Source organism: Scyliorhinus canicula, chromosome 14 (genome assembly GCF_902713615.1).
Source record: "Scyliorhinus canicula chromosome 14, sScyCan1.1, whole genome shotgun sequence".
NCBI classification, from domain to species: Eukaryota; Metazoa; Chordata; class Chondrichthyes; order Carcharhiniformes; family Scyliorhinidae; genus Scyliorhinus; species Scyliorhinus canicula.
This window is the reverse complement of record NC_052159.1, coordinates 50,192,699-50,220,020: the sequence shown is the minus strand read 5'-3', so window position 1 is coordinate 50,220,020 and position 27,322 is coordinate 50,192,699. Positions and strand designations below refer to the sequence as shown.

Sequence of the window (27,322 nt, the reverse complement as noted above, 5' to 3'; positions counted from 1 at the left end):
AGATAAATAAATAGAAAACTATTTCACATATACTTGTTAAATTCTTGTGGAATTGGAAATGTGACAGATTGACTGACACAAATTTATGTTTTGGAAACCCAATTTTCATTCAATGTTATGGAGTTGCTAGTACTTGTATCTTTCAACATTATGAAGCTGAGACAATTAAAACAGACACAACCACAATATGCAGTGCAATACAGCATTGATCAGACTTTGAGGGTAGCCCTCAAAGTCCTGCTGATGCAGTTTTATGACGCCAGTCATACTTGCATGACAAACATGGTATCTCTGATTCTTCTGTCAAATATCTTGGTATTTATAGCAGGATTATTAAAGCATTTGTGCAAGAGATGCCCTTGAGTTTCAAAGCAAGTCTTGCATTATTAATTACTGCAAAAACTGATGAGGGTGGTGATTAGGTTAATAACTTGTATACAATAAATTCCTGTGTTTAGAACAGTTCAGAGAATCCAAGATGGAGGGAGAAAGAGAAGATATAATTTTTCCTTTCAAATTATTTTTATTATAGCTTCTGAAGCATAATTCATTTTTATTCTTCTTTTTCACCTCAACCATTTCTGTCGCATTTCCTAAGAGGTGCAGCAGAGAGACTGTCTCACTAATTTTTTCCCCATGCTTGTGGAGAAGTTGCTAGCTAGACCCAGTGTTCTACCACTCCATTGCACAGTGCCCTGACTCATTTAAATGGCATATTCCTGGAATGTTGTCTGAAATGCATAGTTGGTGATTCATAATGCAACATATCTATTTTAAATTATACACTCACACAAACATAGATATTTGTGCAAACATATACATACATAAAGAGACATAGACATTAACAATATCAATGTAGTTCCCAAAGTTTACTGCACCACCTGGGAGGTTTCAAAAGAGAGCTGGATATATATTTGAAAGTGATTAATTTAGAGGGCTACGAAGATAGGGCTGAGGAATGGGACTAGCTAGGTCGCTCTTTTAATAGCTTGCGGAAATACGATGGGCCAAATGGCCTCCCTCTGTGCTGTAAGTAGCAAACTAACAAATTAACAAAGTCTGAGCAAAGCAATGAAAAATCTGCAAAGTATAAAGGTAACTAAAGGGCAGTTGACATGATTAACTGCAATAACAACAACATGAGGAAAGGACTCTGGAATTGCTTCACAAGAGCAAATGCATACTGAATAAATTGGTTGAAAAGGAGCAGACTTTTTAAACATTTCAATGCAGGAGGAAATAATATTTTGACTGAATGGATGCAAAATACAATACAAGGACTGGTTTGGTGACCAGCAGGCACAGCTAAGGTAAGGAGTTGCCCAAGCGAAGTTCCTCTGCCGAACAGATCAAAATAAATATAGTGGCGTTTTTTTCAGAATTATTCCTCTTTTAACTTTGCTCATAAATGCTTTCACACATTTTTGTGCGAGGTTGAGCGAGCAGGGACAAGAGTGAAGAAAATTGTGTCCATGGATTAGAATTTCACAACTCTACAAAAACAGCACCAACCGAGATCGACAGTTCCGACGGAAGGTCAGCAACATAAACTGTTAACTCCTGTTTCTCTCTCTACAGATGCTGCCTGACCTGCTTGGCATTGCCAGCTTTTTCTGCTTTTATAGCACACAAAAATAGATGCCGCTGTGCCATGTCAGGAATTTAGGCACAGATTCTGCTTTCTTCTTTTGAATAAACAGTTCATGAAGAACTGCTAGCCTGCTTAGTTAGAGTGCCTGTACCACTGTTGATTTATTTTTCCTACCTCTTTGTACTGATACCGCGCAATACTGCCTTTGATGGGTCTTGAGATCGGGCTTCTAGCTCCTGAACCTCCTCCAGCAAAGTTTTACGGTAAGAATGCCAGCCTCTGGGGAGCACATAAATTTCAAGAGTTTATTTCACAAAACAAACAGATGTATTATTAAAAGTTGAGAGAAAACATGTAGAGTTCAACTAGAATGGTTTGTCTGTAAATTGTGTACCTGAAAAAGATAATCAATAAAGTTAGATAAAGTGAAATAAATTCCCAAATCACCCACTGTGTTTGGAATAATATTCCTATTACAAGAGAAGGTGGGCTAGGGGAAGGAAAGGTGGCAATGGGGCAGGAGCATGGTGGGGGAATATTAGTATCTGTCTCCCAGTAAGGCAAACCGGCCATGAGCGGAATCTGTTTTTCAGTCCATTGCGGGCAGGTGGGAGGGACGGGAGTGCAAAGAGGTCCTCTGGGCCTCACAAAGAAACCTTGGACTTTCCTTGCACTGAGGGCAACTCTTTTCCTCTCATGGCCAGATACCCACTCCCCACTCGGGCTTAAAGGAACACCCACCCCAACCAGGGATCATGGCTAATGGTTCTCCCTTCCCCTAATCATGAGCAGTGTTGAACTTCTCCCTCCTGATCAAAGCCAGTGTTGCGCCTCTTCCCCTGATCACAGTCAATTACCCCTCTTCCTCTTGATCAAAGCCAGTGTTGCTCCTCTCAATCCTGATCATACCCAATGTTGCCCGGTTCGTCCTGATCACAGCTAGTGTTGTCCTTCTCCCTCCTGATCACAAGTAGTGTTGCCCCTCTCCTTCCTGATCACAGCCAGTGTTACCCCTCTTTCCCTGATCATGTTCAGTATTCCATTGCCTGTCAGGAACAATTTCCACTGGACCTCAGTTGAAGGCTCCTGCCGCATATCTCTGCTCTTCCCTGCTGACTGGCTTTCGGGTGGGCACTCCATTCTTTAACTAAATTATGCCCTCCAATTAAATGATCAGGGCCTCCATGTCCTTGGCCATCAATTTACTCTGTACTGAAACTACTTGTAAGTAAAATTGAACTGGATGTAAAATTGGTGCTCTACCCAATCCTCTAGTTTTGGTTAAAGTTGTCCATCCATCTTGGAGCTGAAGAAAAAGACAATGTTTGGAGTGGCTTATTCCAGGGTATCGGGTGAACCTGGCCACTGGTGAAGGTAAACTAGCATATCTCGTGGCGGTCTTCAGCCCAGATCAATGGGGAGAGTTAACAGCAGGAAGGGCATCTGGCTGTAAAACCAGCTGTCAATCCCCCCCCCCCCCCCAAAAACAATACTTGATATGAAGGGTGATCGATCTGCATTGTGGTGACTCCATATAATATGGGAAAAGCTGAAAGAGAAAGGATTGAAGATCTGAGGGTATCAAGGTGGTTTTGGCAAAAAATAAAAAGTTCTGTAGAGAATGACAGGTTTCAGCCAGCTCTAGTGATAGGTGGCTAAACCATGGCTCAGATGGCTAAATTTGCACAACAGGAAAGAGAAAGAGTGAGGAAAAATATTTTTGAAAAGTCTTTATATGTCACTATTCATGACGTCAGAATGACTCAAAATGCTTAGCAGTCAGTTGAGTAATTTTTAAAGTACAGCCAATGTTGTGCCGCAGGAAAATGTGACAGCCAAATTATGCAGTGTGGTCCCAAAAGCAGCAATGAAATGAATGATAATAATGACTTTCACTTGGTAACACAGAACTTTAATATTGCTGGAAAGAGGGATATGCTGCCGAAGCTTTCCGTCTTTCCCTCATCAGGACAAATGGGGCTGGTTTAGCAAGGGGCTGGTTTAGCTCACCAGGCTAAATCGCTGGCTTTTAAAGCAGACCAAGCAGGTCAGCAGCATGGTTCAATTCCTGTACCAGCCTCCCCGGACAGGTGCCGGAATGTGGCGACTAGGGGCTTTTCACAGTAACTTCATTGAAGCCTACTCGTGACAATAAGCGATTTTCATTTCATTTCATTTTTTCAAATGCAAGAATGCCAAATTTCAAATGATTGCAACAATCTATAATGCCGGAGAAAAGGGGCACTGATTGGTTGGTAAATGAATTCTGATTGGTAAAGGCACTGCCTTGGAGAAAGCAATGGGGAATTTTTGGCTCCCCATGCTTCTGGGCTATTCAAAAATGCACATATTCCCAGGGAATGGTCCCTGTTTATGAAAGCATGTTGCTTCCAGTAAGCGCCATGTTATAAGCTTGATTCATTATTTAAACTGGCTATTGGTGTATCTATCAGCAGTCCTGCGGTATGCTTTGAAATTTGGTATTCTTGTAAGACAAAAAGCTTTGGCAACATGTCTCTCAATAATAGTGACTTTCCAGAGCAGTTTCATATCTCAGTCAAATTGTTATTTTTAATTTCTCATCTCTGTTTTCAAAAATCTCACTACTGCTTCTCCCTTTTCTATCTCTTCAAGTGGAACAACCCTCTGTGATCGCTGTGCTCCTCCAGTTCTGGCCTTTTGCATAACCTTAATCTTTATCAATCCACCACAAGCAGCTGTGCCTGTCAGTTGTTTTGGCCTTATGCTCTGAAATTCTCTTATCTTTCTCTCCTTCAAAACCAACATTTCCTGCCAAACCTTAAGTTACCTATCCCATTGTTTCATGTGGACAAGTGTCACATTTTAGAACATAGAACATAGGACATTACAGCGCAGTACGGGCCCTTCGGCCCTCGATGTTGCGCCGACCCGTGAAACCATCTGAAGCCTATCTGACCTACACTATTCCATTTTCATCCATATGTCTATCCAGTGGCCACTTAAATGCCCTTAAAGTTGGTTTTATTTGATAACATTCCTGTGAAGCATCTTGGAACATTTTACTATGCTAAAAAAGCTATATAAAAGCTGTTGCAGTTCAGTAATGCTTACGCTCTCCAAACCACATCTTTTAGCAGACATGCAATGGGCACCACAAGCAGTCCAAGCCAGAATGTCGCACATTTCACCATCATCCCAGCCTACAAAAGAGAGAATGAAATATGAAATATTCATCATGCATTGCAAAAAGTAGTGTGTAGGCAATACGGGTGGAGGGGGGGGGGGGGGGGGGGGTGTTGGTGGTGGGAGTTAATGGAACAGATCACAGAAGGTGAGGACTGATGTATATGCAGAAGTTTTGCTAGCTGCTCTCTACTTGGCTAAAAAGAGCTATTCTTTCACACAGTCTAAACTGGGTGGAAAGGTCACTAATCCCAATTTAGTCACAAAGTAGCTTTAGCTGTTTCACGCCACACTGATGAGGTGTTTTAAAAGCTCATTTGTCAGTTTTGAGGTGATAACCCTGTGAATGATAACAGTGTGACATTCGTTTTATGCTGTTCCACACCCAAAACTTGGAGACCAAGGCCCTTGAATATATATGGACTAACTTACAATAAAAAACCATAAGTTACACATTTTACAATGCGTTATCAAAGCCCTTATCTCTTCCATTTGCGATTGTTATCATGCTGTATAATTCAAGCAGGTTAAGATCCGGGAACATCGTGTTCCGAACAGTTCACTGAAGTTAGCATTGGCTATGCAATAATTTCAGATGCAGCAGATGTTATTAAGCTGCAGTCAGTTTGAAATGACACAATCCTTGCAATAACTTTTTTTTTATAAATTTAGATTACCCAATTATTTTTTCCAATTAAGGGGCAATTTAGCGTGGCCAATCCACCTACTCTGCACATTTTTGGGTTGTGGGGGCGAAACCCACGCAGACACGGGGAGAATGTGCAAACTCCACACGGACAGTGACCCAGAGCCGGGATCGAACCTGGGACCTCAGCGCTGTGAGGCAGTTGTGCTAACCACTAGGCCACCGTGCTGCCCTTCCTTGCAATAACAAAGTAATCTTTTATTTCAGGCACAGTAAGTGAGGTGCACTGCCTACTGTGGTGCTCATCTATAGTCTATGAAAGGTCTAGGTCAGTCACTGGTGGGTGTTAAATTGGTTGAACAAAGTTAAAGCTACAGTGATAGTGCTCTGATTCACCTAAAGAAAAGTCAGTATGTAGCTCCATAAATCAAATCCAGTGACCTTTGTGAAAAGAACATATGTAGATGCCAAGTGACGGAAGGAAAGATCAATATTAGTTGCAATGTTTGGCTGCAAATACCCGAAAATTCTCTGTGATCACACATAAAATTGAGCACATTGAGAGCATATATTCAAAGGGTGGATGGAAGGCGAGCAGATCCAGTGCCTTAACTGATAAATGATACAATTCTTGATTGACAAATGTTCAGTGCCTTCTTGATCCGTTCTAAACTTTTTAAACATTATTTTAGCTCTTGTACTCTTGTATCCTGCATCACTTTAATGGGTGAGCACAAACTCCGTTTAATTTCAAGAAATGTTTCCTTGCCTCGAGTTCTCGGTAAGCTTTCAGTAATTGATGAAAACAGCTACCCCATCTGGTAAATGCTCTTTGCAAAGGAGACTTATCTGACGACTCCAAAATATCTTGAGTCAGTCTTTGAAATCAGCAACATATCACATCAGACTTCTTTTTCAGATAAAGATATCAGCAAATTCATTTAATGGAAGATGAAGGAAAAAGTAACAGTCATTTAACATAGTTACTACATATATTTATATTAGACATTCTTCCACCAAAGTGGATACAATAATGAAGAGATAGTAATTTGAAGAACTAAGCTAGTTCTTTGTAAATCATTTTTTTAATGATAGATTATTTTCTTTGAATTTTTTATGAACACCAGAGCTTAATCTGACTACATTGCTTCTTCAAATAAATTATTTTCTCTCCAGGAGTTTTAAATTTATATATTCAAATTGGCTCTCAAGAAGAGTTTTATTTGAATAAAAGTTATTATTTTTTTATATCCCAGAACGTGAGGACTTGAAAACCCAACGGTCAAATTTCAAAAGGAACTTGTAGCAATATACAAACAGAACTAATTAGACAACACTCTTTACATCTGAATTATCTCCCTTACCTGTTCACGATAAAACTTGAAATTATCATAGATTATCATAGAATTTACAGTGTAGAAGGAGGCCATTCGGCCCATCGGGTCTGCACCGGCTCTTGGAAAGAGCACCCTACCCAAGGTCAACACCTCCACCCTATCCCCATAACCCAGTAATCCCACCCAATTCTAAGGGCAATTTTGGACCCTAAGGGCAATTCATCATGGCCAATCCACCTAACCTACACATCTTTGGACTGTGGGAGGAAACCCACGCACACACGGGGAGGATGTGCAGACTCCGCACAGACAGTGACCCAAGCCGGAATCGAACCTGGGACCCTGGAGCTGTGAAGCAATTGTGCTATCCACAATGCTACCGTGCTGCCACGGTACCGTGCTGCTATAACAAGAACTTGTACACTTCCGGTTGCGGTGAATCGGAGCTAAGCCGCATGTTCGGTAGCTCCCGCTATTTTCGGTCCTTTGGGCTCTTTTAAGGGCCCGTAGCGGTGCTGGCTGGACTTTTCCCCGTGTGGGAACACATCCACTAAGGTTATCTGCCGGTGGATGGACTGGACCAGGAGCAGAGCGGTTAAAAAATCGGCTTTGGAGCAGAGAAAGGTGCGAGGCAGGAGAAACAAGATGGCGGCGGGCTGGGAACCGGCAGCGTGGCAGCAGTGGGTGCAGGAGCAGCAGGAGCAGCTTCAGCGCTGCTTCACAGAGCTGAAGGCTGAGTTTTTGGAACTGCTTAAGGCCTCGCTGGGCAAGCTCATGGCGACCCAGACGGCTCAGGGTGCAGAGATCCGAGAGCGACGGCAAAAGGCCTCGGAGAGCGAGGACGAACTCCTAGGCCTGGCAGTGACGGTGGAGTCGCACGAGGCGCTCCAGAAGAAAGCGAGGATGGAGGAGATGGAGAACCGCTCCCGTCGGAAGAACCTGCGGATCCTGGGCCTCCCGGAGGGGCTGGAAGGTTCGGACTTGGGGGCCTACATGGCCATGATGTTGAACTCGTTAATGGGCGCGGGGTCGTTCCAGGGGCCCTTGGAGCTGGAGGGTGCCCATCGAGTGCTGTTGAGGAAGCCCAAGCCGAACGAGCTGCCTAGGGCGGTGCTGGTCCGTTTCATCGCTTCATTGACCGTGAGTGTGTGCTGAGATGGGCGAAGGAGAGGAGCAGCAAGTGGGAGAATGCAGAGATCAGGATTTATCAGGATTGGAGCGCGGGGAGGGGAAGATATCTGATATCTACAAGGTAATGCAGGAGGTGGAGGAGGCGTCAGTAGAGGAGCTGAAAGCTAAGTGGGAGGGGGAACTGGGGGACCAGATCGAAGACGGGACATGGGCTTATGCCCTGGAGAGGGTTAACTCTTCCTCCTCATGTGCGCGGCTTAGCCTCATCCAATTCAAGGTGCTGCACTGGGCCCACATGTCCGGGTCTAGGATGAGTAGGTTCTTTGGGGGCGAAGACAGGTGTGTCAAGTGTTCGGGGAGTCCAGCGAACCATGCCCATATGTTCTGGGCATGCCCGGCACTGGAGGAGTTCTGGAAGGGGGTGGCGAGGACGGTGTCAAGGGTGGTAGGATCCAGTGTCAAGCCAGGATGGGGACTCGCGATTTTTGGGGTTGGGTTGGAGCCGGGAGTGCAGGAGGCGAAAGAGGCCGGGGTGCTGGCCTTTGCGTCCCTAGTAGCCCGGTGGAGGATCTTGCTACAATGGAAGGATGCGAGGCCCCCAAGCGTGGAGACCTGGATCAATGACATGGCGGGTTTTATTAAGCTAGAGAAGGTCAAATTCGCCCCGAGAGGATCGGTGCACGGGTTCTTTAGGCAGTGTCAACCTTTCCTCGACTTTCTGGCTCAATGATAGGGTACTGGGACAGCAGCAGCAGCAACCCGGGGTGGGGGGGGGGGGGGGGGGGGGGGGGGGGGGGGAGACGATGACTATGTTTGTTTACTTAATTTTAATTTATTTTTAAGTTCTCTTGTTGTTCACTGGGTTTGGGGGGGGAGGGGGGGGGGAGATCTGATACATGCGTTGATACGGTCTTGGGGGTGTTACAGTTATTATGGGGTTATTTTGTTGCATTTCATTGTTTGTTGTTATATTTTCTGTAAAAAATTCCAATAAAAATTATTTTTTAAAAAAGGATTGGAGCGCGGAGGTGGCGAAGAGAAGGGCTGGTTTTAATCGGACGAAGGCAGTGCTTCACAAGAAGGGGGTGAAGTTTGGCCTGTTACAGCCGGCTCGCCTCTGGGTCACTTACAAAGATCGCCAGCTTTACTTCGATTCCCTGGAGGATGCCTGGGCCTTCGTCCAGGCAGAGAAGTTGGACTCGAACTGAGGACTGGGGGGCTGGGGGCTGATGTACATAGTCCGGAGGCCTTGTCCTCCTGGGTATCCTTTCGTTTTTCTGGTTGTGTTTGTTGATGCCTTTTTGCTTTTTCACTTTTTGGGGCTGTTATTTATTTATTTGGGTGCTTTCTTGTTTTTCACTGGTGGAGGGCTGGGGAGCTGTTCGCGGGCCCGCTGGGTCACGCGCCCTTCTTTTTCCCGCGTGTTGGGTCGGGGGGGGGGGGGGGGGGTCTGAGATGGACGCGCGGGCTTTCTTCCTGCGCTGGAGGCGCAGCGGGCGGGACCGGCACTGGGTGGGGGGAGTGGTGGTTGTGTTACACCGGGGGGGGGGGGGGGTCGTTGGGGTGGTGGGGGCAGCCGGGGTCAGCAGGAGTCGGCTGACTTATGGAAGTACGATGGAAGGGATTACGCAACTGGGGGGGGCCCTAGCTTGGGGGTGGGGGGGCTTGGGGAGTGAATAGGGGGGGTACCAGGTTGCTGCTGGAGGGGCCAAAGGGGAACTGCTGGTGAGGGGGGGTTGGGAGGGGGGTCTGTCACCGTGGGGAACAGGCCTGGGGGAATTCTGCGGGCACGTGGTGAGCCGAGGGAGAGTTATGGCTGACCGGCGCCGAGGGAGGGGGAAGACCCTCCCCAGATTCGGCTGGTCACATGGAACGTGAGGGGGCTGAATGGACCGGTGAAGCGGTCCCGGGTCTTGGCGCATTTGAAGGGCCTGGGAGTGGACGTGGCTATGCTCCAGGAGACGCACCTTAAGGTGGCGGATCAGGTGAGGCTGAGAAGAGGCTGGGTTGGACAGGTGTTTCACTCGGGTCTAGATGCGAAGAATCGAGGGGTGACGATTTTAGTTGGCAAGAGCTTGTCGTTCGTGGTGTCGAGTGTGGTGGCGGATAGCTGTGGTAGATACGTAATGGTGAGTGGTAGGTTTCAAGGGGAGCGGGTGGTTCTGGTTAATGTGTACGCCCCCAACTGGGACAATGCAGGTTTCATGCGGCGAATGTTGAGCCGGATTCCAGACCTGGAGATGGGGGGCTTGATCTTGGGAGTGGATTTTAATACTGTGTTGGACCCATCTCTGGATCATTCGAGGTCTAATACGGGCAAGAGGCCGGTGGAGGCCTCAGTGCTGAGGGGGTTCATGGATCAGATGGGAGGGGTAGACCCTTGGACGTTTTTGAGGCCGGGAGGGAGGGAGTTCTCCTTTTTCTCCCATGTCCACAAGGCTTATTCCCGGATTGATTTTTTTTGTCCTCAGCAGGGCGCTAATCCCGAGAGTGGTGGGGGCGGAGTATTCGGCGATAGTCATATCGCATTCGGTGGACCTGGAGCTGGGGGAGGGAAGGATCAGCGCCCGCTGTGGAGGTTAGATGTGGGGCTTCTGTCAGAGGAGGAAGTATGTGGACGGGTCCGCAGGTGCATAGAGGGGTATTTGGAAGCTAATGACAATGGGGAGGTGCAAGTTGAGGTGGTTTGGGAAGCGCTGAAGGCAGTGGTGAGAGGGGAGCTGATATCTATTCGTGCGCACAGGGAGAGGGGGAAGAGGATTGAGAGGGAGAGGTTGGTGGAAGAAATGGTAAGGGTGGACAGGAGGTATGTGGCTGTCCTGGAAGAGGGGCTTTTGAGGAAGCGTCGCAGTCTCCAAGCGGAGTTCGATATACTGACCACCCGGAATGTGGAGGAGCAGTGGAGGAGGGCGCAGGGGGTGGTGTATGAGTACGGGGAGAAGGCAAGTCAGATGGTGGCCCACCAGCTCCGGAAGCGGGAGGCAGTGAGAGAGGTAGGGGGAGTCACAGATACAGGAGGGAACCTGGTGCGGAGTGCTAGGGACATTAATGGGGTGTTCAGGTCCTTCTACGAGGAGCTGTACCGGTCGGTGCCCCCTAGGGAGGTGGGCGGGATGGATCGCTTTCTGGATAAGCTGGAGTTCCCAAGAGTGGAGGAGGAGCGGGTGGAGGGTCTGGGGGCCCCAATCGAGTTGGAGGAGTTGATGGAGGCGCTGGGGAGCATGCAGACAGGGAAAGCACCGGGGCCTGACGGGTTCCCGGTGGAGTTTTATAAGAAGTTCTCAGACCTGCTGGGCCCGTTGTTAGTGAGGACCCTGAATGAGGCGAGGGAGAGGGGGGGGGGGGGGGGGGGAGCAATAATTTCACTGATTCTGAAGTGGGATAAGGACCCCCTCCAGTGTGGGTCTTATAGGCCGATCTCGCTCCTCAAGGTGGACGCAAAGTTGTTGGCTAAGATACTGTCCAGGAGGGTGGAAGAAAATGAAATGAAATGAAAATCGCTTATTGTCACGAGTAGGCTTCAAATGAAGTTACTGTGAAAAGCCCCTAGTCACTACATTCCGGCGCCTGTTCGGGAAGGCTGTTACGGGAAGATTTGGTCCCGCTGGTTATCCATGAGGACCAAACAGGGTTTGTGCAGGGGAGGCAGCTGAATGTTAATGTGCGGCGGCTCCTTAATGTTATGATGATGTCGTCGGCGGATGGGGAGGCTGAAATAGTAGCATCGATGGACGATAGGGTGGAGTGGAGCTACCTGTGGGAGATGTTGAGGAGATTTGGGTTTGGTGAGGGATTCATTAGCCGGGTGAGGCTGCTGTATAGTGCCCCAGTAGTGAGCGTGGTGACGAATGGGAGGAGGTCGGAGGACTTTCGGATGTCCTGGGGGACGAGGCAGGGGTGCCCAGTGTCTCCCCTGCTCTTTGCGTTAGCGATTGAACCCCTAGCCATGGCGCCGAGGGATTCGAAGATCTGGAGGGGGATTGTCGGGGTGGGGGGCACCGATTGTCACTGTACGCGGATGATTTACTGTTGTACGTCGCGGATCCGGCGGGGGGGATGCCAGAGGTGTTGAGGATACTTGGGGAGTTCGGGGACTTTTCGGGCTATAAGCTCAACGTGGGGAAGAGTGAGCTGTTTGTGCTGCACTTGGGGGACCAGGAGAGGGAGATAGGGGAGCTCCCGTTGAAGAGGGTGGAGAGGAGCTTTAGATATCTTGGCATCCAGATAGATAGGAGCTGGGGGGCTCTGCATAGGCTAAACTTTTCGAGGCTGGTGGAACAGATGGAGGAGGAGTTTAGGAGGTGGGATGCGCTGCCGCTCTCTTTGGCGGACAGGGTCCAGTCGGTTAAGATGACGGTGCTCCCGAGGTTTTTGTTCCTCTTCCAGTGTCTCCCCATCTTGATTCTGAAGGCTTTCTTTAGGAGGGTAATAAGAGTATTCTGGGGTTCGTGTGGGCGCGGAAGACCCCGAGAGTGAGGAGGGTATTCCTGGAACGAGGTAGGGAGGTAGGTGGTTTGGCGTTGCCCAACCTGTGTGGGTACTACTGGGCTGCGAATGTGGCAATGATTCGTAGGTGGGTGATGGAGGGGGAGGGTGCCGCATGGAAGAGGTTGGAGGTGGCATCCTGTGTGGGCACGAGTTTCGAGGCACTGGTGACGGCCCCGCTCCCACTCCCCCCGGCAAGGTATTCTACGAGTCCAGTAGTGGTGGCTTCCCTCAAAATTTGGGGGCAGTGGAGGCGGCATAGGGGGAAAGTGAAGGCCTCAGTTTGGACCCCGATACGGGGCAACCACCGGTTCACACCATGGAGAATAGATGGTGGGTTTTTGAGTTGGCATAGGGCAGGCATCAGGCGGATGGGGGACCTTTTCCTTGACGGGACGTTTGCGACCCTAGAGGAGTTGGGGGGGAAGTGGGATCTCCCCCCTGGGAATACTTTCAGGTATATGCAGATTAGGGCGTTTGTTAAACGGCAGGTGCCGGAGTTTCCGCGGCTGCCGCCAAGACAGGATAAGGTGCTCTCGGGGACGTGGGTTGGTGAGGGTAGGATCTCGGCAATTTATCAGGTGATGCAGGAGGGGCAGGAGGCTTCGGTGGAGGAGCTAAAAGCGAAGTGGGAGGAGGAGCTAGGGGAGATCGACAAGGGAACGTGGGCGGACGCCCTGGGGAGGGTGAATTTGTCCTCTTCTTGCGCACGGATCAGCTTAATTCAGCTGAAGGTTCTGCAAAGGGCGCACATGATTGGGGCCAGGCTGAGCCGGTACTTTGGGGGTGAGGACAGGTGTGGGAGGTGTTCGGGAGGCCCGGCGAATCACACCCACATGTTCTGGGCGTGTCCGGCGTTGGAGGGGATCTGGAAGGGGGTGGCGGGGACCTTGTCCAAGGTGGTCGGTTCCAGGGTGGTTCTCGCGATCTTTGGGGTAGCATCGGAGCCGGGAGTGCAGGAGGCGAGAGAGACCGGCATCCTGGCCTTTGCGTCTCTAGTAGCCCGACGCAGGATTCTGTTACAGTGGAGGGACGCAAAGCCCCCCGAGCCCGGAATCCTGGATTAACGACATGGCTGGGTTCATCAAACTGGAGAGGGTTAAGTTTGCCCTGAGGGGGTCGGTGCAAGGGTTCTTCCGGTGGTGGCAGCCCTTTCTTGATTTCCTGGCGGAGTGTTGCCGGGGGGGGGGGGGGGGGGGGGGATTATGGGTCTGTTAAGGGGGTTTGTTTTTGAAACTATATGTTTGTTACTATCTTTTTTGTTATTAATTTATTGCTTTGTATTGGGGGCAGGGGCTTTTCTTTCTGTTTATTTCTATGCCTTGTTTATTTTATTGTTGGGAGAAAATTTGTTGTTGAAAAATTTGAATAAAAATTATTTTAAAAAAAAACAAGAACTTGTACTCATATAACGCCTTCAACATGATGAAACATCCCAAGACATTACATTGGGATGGTATAAAGCAAAATTTGACTTTGAGCCAAAAGGATAATATTAGGGCAGACGTCAAAAAGCTTGGTCAAGGAGTTTGATGTTAAAGTGCCTCTGTAGGAGGAAAGACAGGTAGAGAGGTGGAGTGTTTCAGGGGGCAATTTCAGAGTTTAGGGCCTAGGCAGTTCATGGTTACCAATGGTGAAGCAATTAAAATCAGGAACGCTCAAGCGGTAATTAAATGAGCTCAGATATCTCAACAGTTATGAGGCTGGTGAGACCATGGAGAGATTTGAAAACAAGGAGAATTTTAAAATCAAGGTGTTGCTTAACTGGGAATCAGTGTAGGACGGCAAATATAGAGTTGATGGGTGAATGGGACTTGGTGCGAACAACGACAGAGGCAAAAGAGCTTTGGGTGAGCTTTGGTTTAAGGAGGGTAGAATATGGGAGACAGGCCAGCAGTGCATTGAAATAATCAAGTCTCAAGGTAACAAAGCTATGGATGCAGGTTTCAGCAGCAGATGGGCAGATGCAGAGACTGAATCAGTCTGAATAATGGTTTGGAAATGTGGTCAGAAGTTCACCTCGACTTTAAATAAACACCAAGGTTGCAAACAGCCTCAGACGGTTGCCAGGGAGAGGGATGGAATTGTTAGCTTGGAAGTAAAGTTAATAGTAGGGACCGAAGATAATAGGGATGATTTTGCGCCGCGTTCACCGTATGCGAGAACGGTGACACAGGCGCAAAATATCTCACGAGTCGGGAAACGAGATTCTCGCTGGCGAGATCTCATTTTCCGATTTCCCCGCCCCTCACCGGTGATGTAATGAATAAATTTCACTAAATTTAAATATGATTAAAGGGCTTGCTAACCATATATCCTCCCTCACTAATATTCATACCTCACTGACGAGACGTCACATGAGCGAAGCTCACAGCAGCTATTTAAGAATGTGAAGCAATCAAGGAGATCCCACCGAGGGCACAAAGTAAGTACAGCCCCCTGGGGGGGGAATAGGGGCAAGCCTGGGCACTGCCCTGGCACAGGTTGGCACTGTTCTAATCGAGGCGCCCTTTAAAGATGGTGCCCCAATCTCTGTGGAGTCAGCTTTGCTGGCTCTATCATGCCCCGCCAGGCTGACAGTGCAAGCCAGAACCGCCCCCACCCCCAATTTTTTTTTTCAAGGTAGCTCAAGATCTGGTCTGAACACTGCTGCCTCACAGCGCCGAGGACCAGGGTTCGATCCCGGCCCCGGGTCACTATCCGTGTGGAGTTTGCACATTCTTTCCGTGTCTGCGTGGGTCTCACCCCCACAACCCAAAAAGATTTGCATAGTAGGCGGATTGGTCCTTAATTAAAAAAAATAAATTGGATACTTTAAATTTATATCAGAACAAATTTGGTCTGAAAACTCGGCAGTGCATCTGGAGGGATACACGACAGTTTTCAATCACAGCCTGACACTGAGAAATTATGCAAAAATACTTCCAACAATATTTATCTTCTCAAAGTTAATTGGAAGGACTTTTGCTCATGCAGTACTGACATCAGATAAGCAGTCTGATAATTTAGCAATGTGTATGTTTTGAGAGAGGCAATAGCGAGGTAGAGCTGGGTGTTGTCAGCGTACATGTGCAAGCTAATTCTTTTTTGGATGATGTTGTTGAGGACAGTAAGCGAGGAGTAGGAAGGGCCACAGATAGGTCATTGAGTGATCCCAAAGGTAATGGTGTGGAAGCAGGAAGAGAAGTCATTACAGGTGATACTCTAGCTATGATTAGATAGTTAAGAAAATAACCAGGTTTACATTAACCTGTTAACATTATCTGTTCATATCAAACCCCAAAACGGGGAAAACCTCAAGCATGGCAAGGGAACTCAGTCACTTTATGGAGCAGATGGTAGCAGTGGACCCCTGGAGGTTCGCCCACCCGGGGGAGAAAGAATTCTCCTTCTTCTCCCCAGTACACAACGTGTACACCAGAATTGACTTCTTTGTGGTGGGGAAAACGGTGCTTCCAGGGATAGACAAAGTGGAATACTCCGGATTTGTGATATCAGACCATGCTCCACACTACATGGACGTGCGGCTGGAGACGGGAAGGGCCCAGCGCCCCACATGGAGGTTGGACGGTGCCTTACTAGCTGACAAGGCCTTCAGCGAAAGGATAGCGCGGGCCATAGCGGAGTACACGGAAAACAACCAAAATGGGGAGGTCTCATCCTCCACGTTCTGGGAAGCGCTAAAGGCCGTACTAAGAGGGGAAATCATTGCCTTCAAAGCGCAAAGAGATAGGATGGAAAGGGTGGCTCGGCAGAAGCTGGTCGACTCCATACTGGAGGTGGACCGTAAATACTCCAAGGCCCCGACCGTAGAGCTCCTGGCGGAGAGAAAAGAACTACAAAGGAACTTTGACCTGCTCTCCACCAGGAAAGCAGTGCACCAACTCCGCCAGGCACGCGGGACCCTGTACGAACACGGAGACAAAGCCAGCCGCCTGTTGGCACACCAGCTGAGAAAGCAGGCAGCCACCAGAGAAATTGCGCAAATCAGGGGTACCAGAGGCACGCTGGAAACAGAACCAGAGAGGATTAACAAAACCTTCAAGGCCTTCTACCAAGAGCTGTACACCTCAGAGCCCCCAACGGGGAAGGCTGGGATGAACGGGTTCCTTGATGGACTGGACATACCAGTCGTGGGAGAGGGCAGAAAACGGGACCTGGAAGCACCACTAGCACTGGGAGAGATCATGGACAGCATTAGCTCCATGCAGACGGGGAAGGCGCCGGGACCGGATGGATTCCCGGCGGACTTCTACAAAAGATTTGCGACAGCGCTGGCCCCGCACCTGCGGGAGATGTTCACAGACTCGCTAGCTAGGGGCACAATGCCACCCACGTTAGCACAGGCCTCAATCTCGCTGATACCTAAGAAAGACAAAGACCCAACGGAGTGGGGGTCATACAGACCCATATCTCTGCTGAACGCAGACGCCAAAATACTGGCCAAAATCCTAGCCAAAAGGCTAGAAGACTGTGTACCTGAGGTGGTCACAGAGGACCAGACGGGCTTCGTCAAAGGTAGACAGCTTACCTCGAACATCAGGCGCCTGCTGAACGTGATAATGACCCACTCGGGGGAGAGAACACAAGAGGTGATCGTCTCCCTGGACGCAGAAAAGGCCTTCGACAGAGTCGAATGGAAATACCTCATAGAGGTACTGGAGCGGTTCGGGCTTGGAACAGGGTTCACCGCTTGGGTAAAGCTCCTATACAACGCTCCCATGGCGAGTGTACGGACCAACAATACCAACTCCCAATACTTCCAGCTGCACAGGGGCACCAGACAAGGATGCCCACTGTCCCCGCTGCTGTTCGCATTAGCAATCGAACCGCTAGCAATCGCGCTCAGGGCAGCAAAAAATTGGAGGGGGATCCGAAGGGGAGGCAGAGAGCACAGAGTCTCACTCTATGCAGATGATCTGCTCCTCTACATCTCGGACCCACAAAGCAGCATGGACGGAATAATCGCGCTCCTGAAAGAGTTTGGAGCCTTCTCGGGCTACAAACTCAACATGAATCCTGTTTGGCTGGCGGTCAGCAGCACCGCCCAGAGCTGCAGACTGGCTGTCCGACCTCTTGGAATCTCTCCAAATGGAGAAAACCAAATTCGCCATCCGAGGGTCAGACGACGGCTTCCACAGAACGTGGGAGCCATTCATGCAATTGTTCCGGGACCTGTTTGTGGCCAACATACAAGAGGAAGAATAGTCAGGTGGTCAAGAATCAGGGGAAAATGGACGGGAATCGGGGGAGGGCTACGGGTTCGTTATGGGGGTTTGATGGCTAGCTAAGGCCCAAAACCAAACTGTAAATAAATGCCTATAAACATGTGTCTCGGCCATATTGGGGAATGTAAAATATGTATGCCGGCTAAAGGGGACGGCCACAGTTGTTATTATGAAGATGCTTACCTGTAAATATACATGTTAATTTTTGCGTGTTTTTTTTTTCTCTTTTTCTCTCTCTAATAATTTGTAATTTTTTGGATATAAAATATGAAAACTCAATAAAAAAACATTTATTAAAAAAAAACATTATCTGTTCATTAAATCTTTGACAGAGTATCAGGAAGTAAAACAATGTCTCGGGATACCACAGAGAACCTTTTATAATAAGTTTCAAAAATCTGCTGTTCATGATCATAGATGTTTCTCAGATGCTCAAAACTTCTCCCAAATGGAACATTTTGAATCACTGAGGTATGCTATTATCTTCTTTTTACTCTATACATTTCCAGCAGCTGGAACAAGAGGTAAATGGCTATATAAAGTATTATTTCAGTACGTAGAGTAAATGGTGCATGCAGCAGTCAATTAGGGGCTTTTCTTTCAACTGAGAAGCTTTATCAAATCATGATCAAATTCAAAATCGGCCAAGTCTGGGTCATAATTCCTTGATACTGTTTCATCAGCATTTAAAAAAAATATATTTCTATTCTCCTTTTTCACAATTTTTCTTGTTTCATCAGCATTGATAAAGGAATCAAAAACAGATCTAAGATATTCAATTTATGGGTAATTCTGTGAAAACAAACTTCTTTGTAGCCAAAATCTCTTGACAAGCGATTGGTGCTGAATCTTCGTATGATCCAGCAATTCTCTGCTCTAGCTTCATAGATAGGATTATGCTCTGTCTGCAGTTCACTTGGTATAAGAACATTCAGTCCAGGTTGAATTCCAAACTAAAGAACTGGTTTGTGGCAAAGTTGGCGTAGGAATGCTACGTGTAACCTTAGCATTCCTAAGCTTTAAAACGATCAGTTGTGGGCCTGCTACATAGCAGTTATTTTTGGTAGCTTCAGCAATCTCCCTCCTCATAGACCTACTGCTATTATTCTTCAATTTAAATTGCTCATTTGATTCCTGAAAAGGGTCAGATGCCGAGATGGCAATATCTGGTTTGAGGCGGATTTATATAACATTACTCCAATTATGCTTGCAAAGTTTGTGACTCCTAACAAAACAAAATTTCAGAAAGTTCTGTCCATGACATAGAATGAATTATAACCACAGACTCTAAAAGCCTAGCCGAATCAGTCAAATAATCCTTGCATCTGTTCTATGTCCAATGCTGGCCAACTGTGGGAATTTACAAATGCCTGCTGTCAGCATTCTCACAGATGAGTAAACATGCAATAGGCAGTATCTGTGTCTCAAGTGACTTCAGCTGGAAACTCTGGACAGGAACTGTGCTCTGACTAGTAGGTCTCAGAATGCACAGAAAGCAGCTGTTTCATGCCTCTTCAGCATAACCTGGCATAAATACAAAAAGTCTCCACCTAAGTCCATCCTCTTTCCGTTACATTTTATCATTTGGCTTTGTCTTTTAACTACAAGTACACGATGGCCCAAGCTATTATCCTTAATGGAGTTTAACTCCCAAATTCTCTCAAGAGGGATTATTATTTTTATCGGATAGGGTTAGTTCCATCAGTCTTTTTCAAAGCAGCCATTTTGTTAACTGCTCCATTCACCAGCTCTGACCAAATGTTGGCAATGTTCAGTCCATCCGTAAATGCAATGAATACAAATAACGGTCAAATTTTATATCCTCAAGGTTTGGAGGACTTGAAGATGCTGGGAGATTTGAAGAAATGGATTCAGTTATGATCCCAGTTGATGCTATAACCGGATGGGAAGATTTCAGAATGTAATCTGGCTCAAAAGACTGCAACTTTTATTTTAAAACGTGAAGGATCAGAGTCACGGGGCCGCTAATTAGTTTTAGCAACAAGAAAACAACATTTATTAAACGTGAAAAAATTGGATTACCCCCCTTAGCTTAACAATTATACGTAGGTTTTAGGATTATAATGGGCTCATTAACACAATCTCTTTTAAGCACACAAGATGACTGTGCACAAAGTGAATGTTTGTGGATGTCTACTCAGAATTCCACAAATTGTCACAAGAGCTTCCAAACTCCACTTCCAAAACATGCTTTAAAATCTTCTCTCATAATTATGCTTTCTCTTAGTGGGTTGCATTCCAAAATCCTGACCAGGTTTTTCAAATTATACTTTTAAACAAAGTTTCCATTCCACTTTTAGCAGTGAATCCAGCCCAGGATTTTTCAGCAACCACTTTAGGATATCTTTGTCTTGACTGCTATGCTTACAATTGCTTTAACTCTCGATTCCCAGATTGTATTAAAATGGCATCAGACGTTTGATTTACCATTGAAGACTGCTGTCCTATTTTAAATTTGGTTACTGCAATTGTCTCTTTGACTCAGAATACTTTGTTTACTCGTCCTTGAATTCTTTTGAACAATACCGTGGTCTCTGTTCACTTAACTCCAGTCATCTTAAACATTCTTTTTGTCCCAATTCCCTGGTTATCCGGTCTGTAACTTGTAGTTTAGGAAGCCTGCCTCTTTGTAGTTCCTGTCCTGTCCAGTATTTCTTCTGGCAGAGTTGAGAGTGTTCACTTCCCAGTGTCCTGTCTTGAACTGCCAACAAATTCAGCTAAAACTAAAAAATGCTTTTTTACCCTTACACAGGCCTCCAGTTGTTAAGCAACCCCTGCTAGTTCTATTTATTCTTTATGCCATAACCCTCCCTAAGCCCAATAGAATCACAGTTGGAACTTAACCAACCCCCACACACCTTTCTCCAGCATGGATCTAACTATAGGTTTTACCCATCCAGGCACAGAAACATTAAATTAAACACACTTAAAACAAAACCTTATTTCTAATGTTTACCAATACAAATGTAAATCCCGTAAACTACCTTTGCTTTCCGAACAATTCTTAACTGCAGTTTCCACCTGTAAGGTATTTCTTCTTATAACTGTAAGGTAGCAGTTCCAGTAACACAGTTGTACAAGAGAAAATATCAAAATTGCAGAAAATTCCTGAATGTAAACTAAGTAAAAACTGCCATTCGTTGTAAACACATTGTGCTCATAGCACATTCACTTTTCTAACAAGGAGTTGTCTTGCTGTCTGACTCGAGGTTCTTCTAAAAGGCTGTCAATGTAATAATGAAAACTCTGGGATAAAACTCGGATAAAAGCTCGAAACAATAACCACTCTTTTTTTGTACTTATTTGGTTGCAGTTCCATTTTGCATGAGAATTCTCATAAGAAAAAGGAAGTTGTACATGTTGTGTTATGTACTCTGGGATAACACAGGCTGCAACTGGATGCAGCTTTAACCAAAAGATACTCCAGACCTTGAAGTTAGTTCAATCTGATTTATTGAACCAGTAGCACAATTAGCACAGTTCCCTATGAGTTTGACTCTCTGCTAAGCTAAATATGGTTACTCTGTCTGACTGAACCAGACTAGCTCTTAGCCACGTGCTGGAGGTGTGATACTGTAAATACACCCTGACTCACTCTGTAGATGTTCATCAGTGGAAAGAGGCGGAATGTGAGTGCCTCGTGCCTTTTATAGTGAGATACCACCCCTGAGTATCCTGCCTGCTCATTGGTCATGTCCTGTTCTCTATGTTCATTAGCTGCCTGTCTGTGCCTGTCTGTATATCATTATCTGCATGTCTGCATATCATGACAGTACATTAATCTGAAGGACATTCTGGGAATCTTGTTGTAAGTCATTACTGCTGATTAGATCACTTAATCACTAGAGAAAATTTGTCACAGTGTATTAGGACCAAATATAATCTAAGAACTTTTTTTCAAATAAAGCCACAGTCAAAATGCAAATTTTTAGTGACCAGAATCAATAATAATGGTGAAAAGGGATCTTTCAACAGATGTGCTTTAAAATATATTTCTGGTTAAAAGAAAATAACTGTTCAATGAGACTGTAAAGTCCAGATATAAAGCTTCATTCAGATGCAAGAATAAAAATGAAATCTGTAGCAGCTAATCATAAGCAAACTGGAGTTTGCTGCAACACACTCTCCCCAATCAGTGAATTTAATTATTATGCTGAGCAAAAGGTATGGAAATTTAGTGTGGGAAATTGGGATTTGGATTTGGTTAATCAAAACATTCTCCTTCGACATATCTTTCAACAAGACTGCACAGCTGTCTGTCTTAGACAGGTTTGAGCCCCAAAGAGACAATGATCCTGTTACAACTTCGACTGACAGTGATATGCTTTGGGGAAACGATGGTGCTGAAGTGACTGAGATTCAACTAATGAATTTAATCAAATGGCAGAAAGGGAGCTCCTGGACTTTCAACTGGATGAAAGATATCTAATTCGAGAATAAAAGATGTTTATTGTGCTGTCCCACTAAAATATTTTAATATTAGTTTAATATAAAGCTACTTATTAGATTAACTTAAAAGGAACTCAAGCAAAAGGTTTTAAATGCACTTTTTCTTTCCCCCCCCAGAAGAATGGTTTCCAAATGCTTAATTTTCATCTTCAGTCTAGTTAGGATCAACACTTTGATTGACAACACAGCTTTAATGATGTATCCTGTTCGGATTGCATCTGTCTGCCAGCATTGGGGAGAAGTAGATTTAAATGTCTTTTGCGGGAACTAGTTACTTAAAAAGGTTAAATGGAAATACTCACAGGCTGCATTAGAGCACAAGCTACCAACCTAAAGTACACTGAAAACCACATAGGAGTCCAAAAATAATTTTACATCAAATAAAGAAAGGAATGAAAAGGAATGGGCTCTTCTCAAATGTTCTTCAATACAGCATTCCTTCCAACTACTATAAACGACACAATCTTCCTTCAGGTTGGATTTAAAGATTGGTGATGACATATTTATCGACTTTAACTTGCCTAATTCTTTCTATTTTCACCATTCTGCAAGTATTTGTCTCTGTATTCCTATTGGTTCCTCATTTATTTTCCTGGAACACACGATGGTAGCTATTGTGTTCCGATAACGTACTTTAGAGCATTTTACAGAATGAGTGTTAATAAAAGATGTTGTTGTTGTTATTTAATGTCTCTCAGTCTTTTGCTAATATCCCTGCTGAGTTGGGCATCAAAATGGGTGCAACAGAACCATAGGTTTTGCTTTCTGTTTTTTTTTGGGGGGGGGGGGGGGTTGCTTTCTATCCGTGGTAATATCAACTGCCTTGGTTAAGACCAACAATTCAGCATTTGAGAAATGATGCAGGAAGAATTTACATCTTACTGCTGAAATGATGCATTATAACATCACAATTTCTTCCAGCTCTGCTACGTGTGAAGATATAGCAGGTTGTTTTATTTATCTTGGTATTTATCTTTATATTTATCTTGTGTTATCTACACTTTTCTTTTTTTTAGAAAATATTTTATTGAAGCATTTGTAATTTTCACAGTTTACAGTTTAACACTTTAACATTCCTTAAACAACCGCTGACACATCCAAAAAACCTAAAAACCATGTCCCCTACTACCCCGCCCTATTTCTTAATTACCCTTGTACTAAGTTCTTTGTCCTTGTCTTACACTCCCATTTTCCTCCCCCCTCTTTTCCTCTCCCCGCTTATTGCTGACGTTCAATTTTCCTTCAAGAAGTCGATGAACGACTGCCATCTCTGGGCGAACCCCTGAGTTGATCCTCTCAAGGCAAACTTAATCTTTTCCAGCCTGAGAAACCCTGCCATGTCGCTGACTCACGCTCCTGACTTTGGGGGTTCCGAGTCTCTCCACCCCAGCAAAATCCGTCTCTGGGCCACCAGGGAGGAGAAGGACAGAACATCGGCCTCCCTTCACCCCTTGGTCTCCGGATCTTTCGATACCCCAAATATTGCCAATTCTGGACTCGGAGTCACCCTCCCTTCCAGGCCCTCTGACATAACGTCCGCAAATCCCTGCCAGAACCCCTCAACTTCGGACATATGTACATGATTCGCCGGGCTTCCCCCACAGCTTCCGCACTTATCGACCACTTCCTCAAAAAACCTGCTCATCCAGACTACCGTCATGTGGGCCCTATGAACCACCTTGAACTGGATCAGGCTAAGTCTGGCACAAGACGAGGATGAATTGACTCTCTTCAAAGCCTTTTCCCATAATTCGATTTCCAACTCTCCTCCCAGCTCCTCTTCCCACTTCCTCCACCTCTCCGATAGGGACTCCTTCCCACTCCATCAACTCCTTGTATATCTCCGAGACCCTCCCCTCCCCAACCCCTTTTTTGACATCACCTTATCCTGTAGTCCCCTCAGGGGGAGGCAAGGAAAGCTTGGAACCTGCCTCCGGACAAAGTAGGTACCGAAACCCGCTCCCACCCGGCAACTCAAACACCTCCCCTAATGCCTCTTGGCTCGGGAAACCCTCCTGAATGAAGAGATCCCCAAATCTCTCAATCACTGCCACCTCCTAAAGCCCCCATCCTGCCATCCCGGAACAAAACGTGATTGTCACAGATAGGTGACCACACTGACGCCCCCTCCAAATTCATGTCCTGTCTCCATTGTCCCTACACCCTCAGGGCTGCCACTACCACTGGGCGTGTGGAGTACCGAGCCTGCGAGAACGGCAGGGGCGCCGTCAATAAAGCCTCCAAACTCGTACCCTTACAGGATGCCACCTCTACTCACTCCCAAACTGACCCTCCCCCACTACCCACTTCCTGACCATCAATATGTTGGCCGCCCAGTAATAATTAATAAAACTCAGGAAGGCCAAGCCCGCCTCCCCGCGGCCCCATTCCAGGAGTGCCTTCTTCACTCTCAGGGTTATACCAGCCCACACAAAACCCAAGATCGCCGCATTCATTTTCCTAAAAAAGGCCTTCGGGACATAAATTGGGAGACATTGAAAAAAGAACAGCAGTCTCAGGAGGACTGTCATCTTCACCGTCTGCACCCCCCACCTGCCAGTGGCCTACATGTTTCTATCAGGGCAGCATGGTAGCATAGTGGTTAGCGCAATTGCTTCACAGCTCCAGGGTCCCAGGTTCGATTCCGGCTTGGGTCACTGACTATACGGAGTCTGCACATCCTCCCCGTGTGTGCGTGGGTTTCCTCTGGGTGCTCCGGTTTCCTCCCACAGTCCAAAGATGTGCAGGTTAGGTGGATTGGCCATGCTAAATTGCCCTTAGTGTCCAAAATTGCCCTTAGTGTTGGGTGGGGTTACTGGGTTATGGGGATAGGGTGGAGGTGTTGACCTTGGGTAGGGTGCTCTTTCCAAGAGCTGGTGCAGACTCAATGGGCCAAGTGGCCTCCTTCTGCACTGTAAATTCTATGATGATTATCGTGATAACTCATCAATAAAACCTGAACAATATTTGATGCACATAGGAAATGATGAAACAGATTGAGGTATACGAAGTTGTGAGAGCCTGGATAGAGTGGATGGGAAGGACCCATTTCCCTTAGCAAAGAGGCTAGAGGAATAGATTTAGTGATTGGTAAAAGGATTGGAGGGGAGATGAACAAAATATTTTTTTTACTGAGAGGGTGGGGTGGTAGGGGTCTGGATCTCACTGTCTGCAGGGGTAGTGGAGGGAGAAACCTTCAGCTCATTTGATAGGTGGCTGGATATGCATCTGAAATCTCATAACCTCCAGGGCGCGGATCAAGTGCTGGAAAATGGGATTAGGTTGGATGGCTTATTTTTGGACAGATTGGCCTCCTTTTGTGCTGTAAATGTTTCTTCATTTTCTAAATATCTGAAAATGAGGAATGTGGGGAGAGGGTATAGGAGTGGCTGTGCGTGAATTGTTCCTGGCGAGCTAGCATGTGCATGATGGGTCAGAAGGTCGTCTTATGTGCTGGAACAATTCTATGATTCTGGAGATAACAATTTTCCAATATTAGATTATATTTATAATATTCTTTGTTTCCTTGTGCGAACAGAATATATACACAGTCTGTTAAGGAAAATGTTAATTTTGTTGAGAACCATTTTACAGTGGCTTCAGCTTGCCACGAGGTCTACAAGAGCAAAATCATAAGATGTTGCAACACTTCCTGTGACAATGTAAACAGTGCCACATTAGCATATCACACAGTAAGAATTAACCCCTTATACTATAATATTAACAGAAATCTTATTTTAAAACGGTGATAGCGTGGCCCCTTTAAGGGGCAATCTTTCACAGGCCACATGACCTGCTTGGGGCCTGCTGCGCAAGAGTGCGTGAACACCAACTCATGGGGAAAAATCATGGGGCCCTGGGAGTGTGGACCCAAGAGTCAAGACCTGTATGATGTACCTCTGTGCCTGTATATAGTTAAACCTCATTGTCATTTCCAATAAACTTCTTTGTTATACAAGAAGCCCCCTCAGTGATACTCGCACTATTACAAAGGCTGTGAAATATCATGACCGAGACAATTGGTCCAAGGGAAAATTAGCCAGAATTGCAGGATCCAAATGGTCTGTTGGGATTTAAGGCTCAGAAATATGGGACGGCTGGGACAGGTTATTAGAAACTTGCATGGATAACAAGCTGCGTGTATAACTATCAAAAGTACAAAGGTGACAGCTAATTCAACATTTCTGATAATGTACATGCATTTACTCTCTGAGGTGCTTAAGGATCCATGAGTGCACATTATTTGAACAGGTTAATTCTCTGTTGTATTGCACTTGGGCTGATCAAGATTCAGTGTAGTCTTCAGCTGAAGGAAGGGCAAATTTTGAAAGCACAGTGTAAATAAGCATCAAGAGACGAGGAATCCTCGTCACGGATCAGAAAAAGAACGTGCTCCCTGGTCTTGCAGTGAGTCACACAGGTTCAATCCCCAGATTGAGCTGGTCTCAGCTGGTGCAATGGCAGAGTTGCCACAATTTATCTCAGCTGTCCAACAATAGGAAGAAAAACAAACACAAACAAGAGTTCAATCTACTGTTCACTGTCCATTACCCTTGATGAAAAGTTCTGTGCGTTAACATCATATTACGAGAGAATTCGGCTCAAATGTGACGCTCTAAATTTTGCCACTTTATTTGACATTCCTGGTTGTGTATGTTCATACCTTTAAGAATGAACATTATGCTGAGGAAGAGGAGAATGTTGGAGCACCTGAACCATTGTTTTAGGTAAAACAGAAAGGAAAATATTAGGCAGAAGTGATTTGTAAATTTAAAAAGGGTTGATTTCTTAGCCCCTGGAGTTCTTCCTGAGAAGTTTTACAGTTACAATTGTAGAAGAACAATTGTGAAAAATGTTTTAGTTGCGTTGCAAATCTTCTAAAAATTAAGTTTCTGGGTGTTTCTCATTTTTTAAAAATAAATTTAGATTACCCAATTATTTTTTCCAATTAAGGGGCAATTTAGCGTGGCCAATCCACCTACTCTGCACATTTTTTGGTTGTGGGGGTGAAACCCACTCAGACACGGGGAGAATGTGCAAACTCCACACGGACAGTGACCCAGAGCTGGGATCAAACCTGGGACCTCAGCGCCGTGAGGCAGCTGTGCTAACCACTAGGCCACCGTGCTGCCCTGTGTTTCTCATCTTTAACATCGCACTGTAGAAATCTACCTGAGACTGGGTAAACTCTTTTAATATGAAAGCTGCAATTGTGATTTAGAGCAGCCATATCTTACTTCATAAAAATGTTAGAAGCTGACTTTGAAAG

The 27,322-nt window shown here is 46.0% G+C and overlaps 1 protein-coding gene across 7 annotated transcripts in view; it reads right to left on the bottom strand.

Annotated features, from left to right (window-relative positions):
* atp8a2 (ATPase phospholipid transporting 8A2) overlaps positions 1-27,322 on the bottom strand; it is a 792,435-nt gene that overhangs the window by 55,700 nt on the left and 709,413 nt on the right. For all 7 annotated transcript variants that reach the window (XM_038818743.1, XM_038818747.1, XM_038818746.1 and 4 more), the window contains 2 exons: positions 4,685-4,773; positions 1,766-1,870 (listed from right to left, as the gene is read on the bottom strand). In XM_038818743.1, the coding sequence (XP_038674671.1) occupies positions 1,766-1,870; positions 4,685-4,773 (194 nt within the window). The remainder of the gene's footprint in view (positions 1-1,765; positions 1,871-4,684; positions 4,774-27,322) is intronic.